Here is a 9865-nt window from a genome sequence, read left to right on the forward strand (position 1 = left end):
ACTAATGCGTTAAATCAAATAAAATCGAACTTTATTTGTCACATGCGCCGAATACAACAAGTGTAGACCTTACCGTGAAATGCTTACTTAGAAGCCCTGAACCAACAGTGCAGTTCAAGAAGAGTTAAGAAAATATTTACCAAATAAACTAAAGTAAAACATAATAAAGAGTAACACAATAAAATAACAATAACGAGGCTATATACAGGGCGTACCGGTACCGAGTCAATGTGCAGGGGTACAGGTTGGTCGAGGTAATTTGTACATGTAGGTAGGGATGAAGTGACTGCATAGATAATAAACAGCGAGTAGCAGCAGTGTACAAAACAAATGGAGGGGGGTGTGTCAATGTAAATAGTCCGGGTGGCCGTTTTATTAATTGTTCAGCAGTTTTATGGCTTGGGGGTAGAAGTTGGTATGGAACCTTTTGGTCCTAGACTTGGCGCTCCGGTACCGCTTGCCGTGCGGTAGCAGAGAGAACAGTTTATGACTTGGGTGACTGGAGTCTCTGCCAAATGTTTTGGCTTTCCTCTGCTACCACCTATTATATAGGTCCTGGATGGCAGGAAGCTTGGCCTCAGTGATGTACTGGGCTGTACGCACTACCCTCTGTAGCGCCTTACGGTCAGATGCCGAGGAGTTGCCATACCAGGCAGTGATGCAACCGGTCAGGATGCTCTCAATAGTGCAGCTGTATAACTTTTTGAGGATCTGGAGACCCATGCCATGTCTCCTGAAGGGGACAAGGTGTTGTCGTGTCCTCTTCATGACTGTCTTGGTGTGTTTGGACCTTGAAACTCTCGACCCGCTCCACTACAACCCCATCGATGTTAATGGGGGCCTGTACAGGCCGCCTTTTCCTGTAGTCCACGATCAGCTCCTTTGTCTTGCTCACATTGAAGGAGAGGTTGTTGTCCTGGCACGACACTGCCAGGTCTCTGACCTCCTCCCTATAGGCTGTCTCATCGTTGTCGGTGATCAGGACTACCACTGTTGTGTCGTCAGCAAACTTAATGATGATGTTGGAGTCGTGTTTGGCCACGCAGACGTGGGTGAACAGGGAGTACAGGAGGGGACTAAGTACACACACCTGAGGGGCCCCAGCGTTGAGGATCAGTGTGGCAGACGTGTTGTTGCCTACCCTTACTACCTGGGGATGGCCCGTCAGGAAGTCCAGGATCCAGTTGCAGAGGGAGGTGTTTTGTCCCAGGGTCCATAGCTTAGTGATGAGCTTCGTTGGCACTATGGTGTTGAACGCTGAGCTGTAGTCAATGAACAGTATTCTGACATAGGTGTTCCTTTTGTCCAGGTGGGAAAGGGCAGTGTGGAGTACGATTGAGATTGCATCATCTGTGGATCTGTTGGGGCAGTATGCGAATTGGAGTGGGTCTAGGGTATCTGGGAAGATGCTTTTGATGTGAGCCATGACCAGCCTTTCAAAGCACTTCATGGCTACCGACGTGAGTGCTACAGGGCGGTAATCATTTAGGCAGGTAACCTTTGCTTCCTTGGGCACAGGGACTATGGTGGTCTGCTTGAAACATGTAAGTATTACAGACTTGGTCAGAGAGAAGTTGAACATGTCAGTGTAGACACTTGCTAGTTGGTCCGCACATGCTTTGAGTACACGTCCTGGTCCTGGTAATCCGTCTGGCTCCGCGGCTTTGTGAATGTTGACCTGTTTAAAGGTCTTGCTCACATCGGCTACCGAGAACGTTATCACACAGTCGTCCAGAACAACTAGTGCTCTAGTGCATGCTTCAGTGTTGCTTGCCTCTAAGCAAGCATAAAAGGCATTTAGCTCATCTGGTAGGCTCGCGTTACTGGGCAGCTCGCATCTGGGTTTCCCTTTGTAGTCTGTAATAGTTTTCAAGCCCTGCCACATCCGACGAGCATCAGAGCCGGTGTAGTAGGATTCAATCTTAATCCTGTATTGACTCTTTGCTTGTTTGATGGTTTGTCTGAGGGCATAGCAGGATTTCTTATAAGCGTCTGGATTAGAGTCCCACTCCTTGAAAGTGGCAGCTCTAACCTTTAGCTCCATGCGGATGTTGCCTGTAATCCATGGCTTCTGGTTGGGATATGTACGTACGGTCAATGTGGGGATGATGTCGTTGATGCACTTATTGATGAAGCCGATGACTGAGGTGGTATACTCCTCAATGCCATTGGATGAATCCCGGAACATATTCCAGTCTGTGCTAGCAAAACAGTCCTGTAGCGTAGCATCCCCTTCATCTGACCACTTCTGTATTGAGCGAGTCACTGGTACTTCCTGCTTTTACAAGTTTTTGCTTGTAAGCAGGAATCAGGAGGATAGAATTATGGTCATATTTGCCAAATGGAGGGCGGGGGAGAGCTTTGTATGCATCTCTGTGTGTGGAGTAAAGGTGGTCTATCGTTTTTTTCCCCTCTGGTTGCAGATATGACATGCTGGTAGAAATTAGGTAAAACGGATTTAAGTTTGACTGCATTAAAGTCCCCGGCCACAAGGACCGCCGCTTCTGGATGGGCATTTTCTTGTTTGCTTATGGCCTTATAGAGTTGGTTGAGTGCGGTCTTAGTGCCAACATCCGTCTGTGGTGGTAAATAGACGGCTATGTTGACTATGACGTTATTTTAGCAACGATGTAGCAGTTGTGATATGGTTTGGCTTGGAAAGTTTTTTTTACCTGGTCACATATAACTGATGTGTTGTGCATTGAAGTCCACAAGCGAAGGGAAAAGGTGAGAGGAGGAGAGCGCATAGATGCGAGAAGGAATACAATGTGGCTGCTGTGAAAGTGAACTGTGTTTACGAGTGATCAGGGGTGTATTCATTCCGCCGATTCTGTTGAAAACATTTCTTAAACAGAAGCAAACGAAACGGGGATAAACATTCCTGAATTTGTCCAATAGAAACTGTTGGACTAATGATTACACCCAAGATCAGCTAGTTGCAGGCAAGAGTGTGCAAGGTGGTATTGAATGTGTCACTGTCTGTCATCTCAAATTTTTCTCTCGAACTGTGTGCACCGACAGTAAGTTGTAAACTTTAATTCATAGGCTATGAAACTTGTTACAAATGATGGAGTCACGCATGACTCACCGAATGATATTTTGAAAGAGGAAGTAAAGTACTTTAAGAATATGTTTTCGTTTCAGTCTCCTCCATCTCCGCTAACTGAAACTAATTGTATAGATTTTTTTCATAATAATAATGGCAAATTAACATCTGTACAGAAAGACTCATGTGAAGGCCAAATTTCAGAGGAGGAACTTCTTGATGCAATTGGGGCCTTAAAGGCTTGGAAAACTCCAGGGCTGGATGGCATACCAGTGGAAGTATACAAAACTTTTTCTGATATACACAGAGGACCTTAATTAGCATGTTTTAACCACTCCTATATAAATGGTAGATTATCAGACACGCAACAAGAAGGTCTGATATCATTATTACTGAAACAGGACCCAAGTGGTATATATAAAGATCCAGTCCATTTAAAAAATTGGAGACCTCTTATACTTCAGTGTTGTGATGCAAAAATACTAGCAAAATGCTTGGTGCATAGAATTAAAAAAGTATTGTCAGATATTATTCATCCTAATCAGAGAGTTTTTTTTACATGGATGATAAATTGTAGATAATATAAGACAAGTACTGGAAACAATATAATACTATGAACTATCGGGGACACCAGGCCTGGTTTTCATAGCTGATTTTGAAAAGGCTTTTGATAAAGTACGACTGGAGTTTATATATAAATGCCTAGAATATTTCGATTTTGGGGAATCTCTTATAAAATGGGTTAAAGTTATGTATAGTAATCCTAGGTGTAAAATAGTAAATAATGGCTACATCTCTGAAAGTTTAAAACTATCTAGAGGAGAAAAACAAGGTTGTCTATTATCGGCATATCTATTTATTATTGCCATCGAAATGTTAGCTGTTAAAATTAGATCGAACAATAATATTAAGGGATTAGAAATCCATGGCTTAAAAACTAAGGTGTCATTGTACGCTGATGATTCATGTTTTCTTTTAAAACCACAATTAGAATCTCTCCACGGCCTCATAGAGGATCTAGATACTTTTGCTATCCTCTCTGGATTAAAACCAAATTATGATAAGTGTACTATATTACATATTGGATCACAAAAAAATGCACATTTTACATTACCGTGTAGTTTACCAATTAAATGGTCTGATGGAGATGTGGACATACTCGGTATACAAATCCCAAAAGAAAGAAATGATCTCACGCCAATACATTTTTATAGAAATTTAGCAAAAATAGATAAGATCTTGCTACCATGGAAAGGAAAATACCTGTCTATTTGTGGAAAAATCACCCTGATTAACTCTTTAGTCATATCACAGTTTACCTATTTGTTTATGGTTTTGCCTACACCTAGTGACCTGCTTTTTAAATGATATGAACAAAAAATATTCAATTCTATTTGGAACAGCAAGCCAGACAAAATTAAAAGGGCCTATTTATATAACGAATATGAATTCGGAGGGCAGAAATGATTAAATATTAAAGCATTAGACCTCTCACTAAAGGCATCAGTCATACAAAAGTTATACTTAAATCGAAACTGGTTCTCTAGTAAATTGGTAGGAATGTCTCATCCTATGTTCAAGAATGGCCTTTTCCCCTTTATTCAGATTACACCTGCTCACTTTCGGTTGTTTGAAAAGGAAATAATCTCCAAAATATCGTTATTTTTTAAACAAGCCTTAGAAAGTTGGTTGCAATTTCAGTGTAATCCACCTGAAAAGACAGAACAAATAATACAACAAATGTTATGGTTAAACGCAAATATACTGATTGACAAAAAATACTTATTTTTTGAAGAATTTTTAAAAAAATGTATCATTTTAGTGAATGATATCATAAATAGGACTGGTAGAGTTATGTCACACATGCAGCTAACACAGACATATGGAAATGTCTGGTCTACCCAAATTGCAACCAATAATATTAAGGGATTAGAAATCTGTGGCTTAATTGCAGCATTACCACAAAAATGGAAGAGGCAAGTAGAAGGGGAAAAAAGTAAGGAACTTGTATGTCGGCCCTGTATTAAAGAACATAAATGGTTAAAGAAAAGTGTGATAAATAAAAACATGTAACAATTTCATTTAAGGACCAAAAACTGACAGCTGTGCCATATGAATTGCAAAATAGTTGGGAAGAGATTTTCGATGTACCCATTCCATGGCACATGGTTTATGAATTGATACGCAAAACAACCCCGGATTCAAAACTTCGAATTTTTCAATTTAAATGATTATACAAAATTCTTGCAACCAATAGAATGTTATATATATGGGGGATACAATCTTCCCAGCTCTGCAGATTTTGCTGTGAGGAGGCAGAGTCATTAGATCATTTATTTTGGTATTGTCCATATGTAGCTCATTTTTGATCACAGGTCCAGAAACAGCTGAAGAATTGCAACATTTGCCTAGAACTAATGCTGCAGATAGCAATACTGGGTGATTTGAAAAGCCATAATCAATCAATAATATAATTATTTTAGCAAAAATGTTTATTTCTAATTTACAATCTGTCGAAGCTATGAGAATAGAAATGTTCAGTACTTTTGTGAAGCATCACAGCACAGTTAAAAAATATATGGCAAATAGAAATCCAAAATGGATGATGTTGAGAGATAGATGGGAGGGGTTGAATGGAGCTGAAGGGTGGGACTAACAACAAGATAACCAATGTAAAACATACGGGGTCTGTAAAATGTATATAGGTTCAGAAATTTTGTGAAATAGCACAGTTACAAATAGAAATCAAACTGGATGGACATCAGAAATAGAGGAAGGACTAAAAACAAACAAAATATAACTATTGTAAAATAGATTGTGTCTGTAAAATGTGTATAAGATATTTAAACTGAAGGTAGAAGCCTAAGTGTTATTGTTTATTAGTTTACTCCAATTGGGGGAAGGGTGGTAGGGTTTGCGGGAATAATAAAGGTATATTCTTAAAAAAGTATGTATATCTATATAGGTATGTGTATGTATATATGTGTATATGTATGCATATGTGTATGTATATGGATATATTTATTAAAAAAATATATGGGGGATTGGAAATTATGCAGACAATTACATTGATGGAAGCAACAATCGTTCCGCAATATTAAGCTGATCCACCCCTTAGAAGAAAAAAATAAATAATTCATAGGCTAGGCTGTAGCAACCTCATAATGGGTATAGGGACAATTCTAGTATCGTAGTAGCCTAAACCTATCACTGTTACAATGAACTGGGTGAATGGAATTCTCTAATAGAAATAAGGCCATGCTCATGAAGAAAAAAAGTGTCCTCCCTCATCTTAAAAGGCACCGACCGCCACTGGTGCAGAGGCAAAGATAGCTATAGTAGATGGCTTTGGCTGGGCAACTGTTGTTTGACTTGACATGAAACTAAACTAGAGTTTTAATCCTGGTGCTGAGCTAGTGCGTAGCAGCTAATTCTTGTATAAGATGTATTTGTAGAATGTTAAGTCCCCCATTGACTGAGATGAATGAAGCTACAACAACCAGGTGATAATGGCTGAAGACAAGTTTTGTTGTTTTTGCTGTTCTCCAAATTGCATTTTAAAGTTTTTAAATTGTGTAGAAATGTAGTAAGGTTTAGCTGAAATGATGCCCCTGCAGGTAGCTCTTGCTGCTTCAGACTGTCAGGAACTGTGAATTTTTCTCTTTACAAATTGAACCAGTGAGTGACATGAGAGTACTAGACCCCAAGCACAAAAGAAAGCACTAGAAGCCAAGCTTGCCCAGGGGGAACCGGCTAATGAAGTTTGCTCAGATTTTGTTGGCTCTTGCCCTCAGACTGAAACAAATGTTCACTTTATCTTCTGCAAATCCAGCCCTCAGACTGCAATCAATGTCCACATTATCTTTGGCAAATCTAATGATTATGATATGTGTTTATTATGCCACAGAATCTATTGATTATCACACTTCATGTGAAGTAAGATATGGTGGTGTGTTTATTACTGATCTATTGAATTTCCTACAATCCATTCTTGCTTTCCCCTGTATTAATCAATATATAAAACCCTATCAATCAATGCTGAGTCACCAAAACGTAGATTTTTCTCTCTGGAATAGATATAACCTACAAGTTATATGCAACTGTGTGTGTATGACTGGTTGTGTGCCCTGACATTACGACCTCATCACCACTTCTGTCTCAAACACAATCCTTGAATCTTTTTTTTTATATACTCTAAAACGACTTTCTATTGAAACTACTGTACACTCAATTACCATATTGCAACAAATGAACAAAGATCAATACAATAGGTATGTGCTGGTTAAAAAGCACTTTGATTTTCAAGTGTGGCTGAGTGATGTTTCTATTTTTAGGGATGACCGCTATGGGAGAGCTCAGTGGTGAGTGACCAGTCCAGTTTATATCAGTAGAGCTAAGTCACCAGTCCAGTTTATATCAGTAGAGCTCAGTGGTGAGTGACCAGTCCAGTTTATATCAGTAGAGCTAAGTGACCAGTCCAGTTTATATCAGTAGAGCTCAGTGCTGAGTGACCAGTCCAGTTTATATCAGTAGAGCTAAGTGACCAGTCCAGTTTATATCAGTAGAGCTCAGTGGTGAGTGACCAGTCCAGTTTATATCAGTAGAGCTCAGTGCTGAGTGACCAGTCCAGTTTATATCAGTAGAGCTGAGTGACCAGTCCAGTTTATATCAGTAGAGCTCAGTGGTGAGTGACCAGTCCAGTTTATATTAGTAGAGCTCAGTGCTGAGTGACCAGTCCAGTTTATATCAGTAGAGCTCGGTGCTGAGTGACCAGTCCAGTTTATATCAGTAGAGCTCAGTGCTGAGTGACCAGTCCAGTTTATATCAGTAGAGCTCAGTGCTGAGTGACCAGTCCAGTTTATATCAGTAGAGCTCAGTGCTGAGTGACCAGTCCAGTTTATATCAGTAGAGCTCAGTGCTGAGTGACCAGTCCAGTTTATATCAGTAGAGCTCAGTGCTGAGTGACCAGTCCAGTTTATATCAGTAGAGCTCAGTGCTGAGTGACCAGTCCAGTTTATATCAGTAGAGCTCGGTGCTGAGTGACCAGTCCAGTTTATATCAGTAGAGCTCAGTGCTGAGTGACCAGTCCAGTTTATATCAGTAGAGCTCGGTGCTGAGTGACCAGTCCAGTTTATATCAGTAGAGCTCAGTGCTGAGTGACCAGTACAGTTTATATCAGTAGAGCTCAGTGCTGAGTGACCAGTCCAGTTTATATCAGTAGAGCTCAGTGCTGAGTGACCAGTCCAGTTTATATCAGTAGAGCTCAGTGGTGAGTGACCAGTCCAGTTTATATCAGTAGAGCTCAGTGCTGAGTGACCAGTCCAGTTTATATCAGTAGAGCTCAGTGGTGTGGCACTCTTGTCAAACTTTGATACAACTGAATTGCTCAACAACATTTTACCTGCTACACTGTAAAAAGCGAGACTGCTCTTTCAAACGACATTACATCTACTAACCACAAACTGTTACTGGCAGTCTTACCTCCATCACCATACGTTTCAACTCCATATCCATCTTGCAGACCATTACTCCACGTCCCATCGTATCTGGCAGGCGTGTGGAGACTTTGCCGGACCCCGTATCTACCTTTCAATCCATGAGTCCATTCGCCACGATAAATCCATCTTCCCTTCGATTCCACACCGAGTCCGTGTCGTTTCCCCTGTGCCCAGTAGCCCTGATACACGTTTCCACTGGGCCAGGTGTAAACCCCCACTACCTCGAAACCATTGTTCCAGGACCCGGAGTATTCGCCTTGGCCCTTGGGCCCGGTACAGACGCCATGTCCATGGGCTTTCCCATCCTCCCAGCCACCGCAGTATGTGCCACCATCGTCAAAGTCGAACCGTCCGCCCGTCATTCAGATGATGAGGGAGAAGAACGAGTCGCGGTAGCTGCCCAATATTGTGCTGTCGCTTGCGAGTCCACCGCGGATTTTCAAAGAAAAGTAGGAGCGCTGAAGTGAGAGTCCGGTGGTTTCTGTGGTCGCACTGAGGTGTTGTTGTTCCAAGCAGAGATGAATGATTGTTACTGTGTGAATTTGTTGTCGGCTAAAGCGGTACGTGGGAGGGAGAGAGAGAGAGAGAGAGCTCCACAACCGCTGCCAGAATAGCTCCTGGTTTATTTTATGATTCTCTCTCTCTCTCTCTCTCTCTCTCTCTCTCTGAGAGGGAGAGTTGATCTGTAGTTATAGATCATCCATTCGAGATCAACCTGTTCATCCATTCATTGATTGATTAATTATAATTCATTGTAAAAATACTCAAAATCACCCCTGATTTGAATTGAGCCTTTCTGAAAATGTAGCTGTTAGATTTGGGAGATAATGACCTGAAAATGTCATGACTTTATGACATTCAAAAAGGTTTCGAAGTTACATCGATGAAAACTATAGACTAACCCTACTTGATATTTCCTTATTGCTTCTAGTATTGGTGTCATTAGGTACCCATAGAAGTAGAATCCCTCATTCTAGTTCTGTGGTTATAGACCCCCTAAGAATTCAGTTTACGTGTGAAATCAGTGTTAATTGACTGTTGATAAATGACAAGATGATTATATGAATCTCAACAGTCAGATAAAAGATGTTGAACTGGCCAGTGGTGGTGGTAGCAAACATAAATTAGTAGCTACATCTTAATTTGACCCTGCTTCTCACAGAAGGGAACAGTAAATGTGAATTATTATGTGGATTATAATTAATGAACATTTTTGTAGTAGTTAATACATTTTTAGTTAGGGCAAGTCAAGTCTGACATTTAGAAGCTGTTTTGAATAAACTACAATTTGCATTTCTCTACAAATTCTCTTTGACAACAG

The 9865-nt window shown here is 40.6% G+C and overlaps 1 protein-coding gene across 1 annotated transcript in view; it reads right to left on the reverse strand.

Moving 5' to 3' along the window:
- LOC115157054 (junctophilin-1-like) overlaps nucleotides 1–9190 on the reverse strand; it is a 31842-nt gene extending 22652 nt beyond the window's left edge. The window contains exon 1 of the mRNA XM_029704940.1: nucleotides 8528–9190. Within this exon, the coding sequence (XP_029560800.1) occupies nucleotides 8528–8906 (379 nt within the window). The 5' untranslated portion in view covers nucleotides 8907–9190. The remainder of the gene's footprint in view (nucleotides 1–8527) is intronic.
- Between the last annotated feature and the right edge of the window lie 675 nt (nucleotides 9191–9865).

Source organism: Salmo trutta, chromosome 21 (assembly GCF_901001165.1).
Source record: "Salmo trutta chromosome 21, fSalTru1.1, whole genome shotgun sequence".
NCBI lineage: Eukaryota > Metazoa > Chordata > Actinopteri > Salmoniformes > Salmonidae > Salmo > Salmo trutta.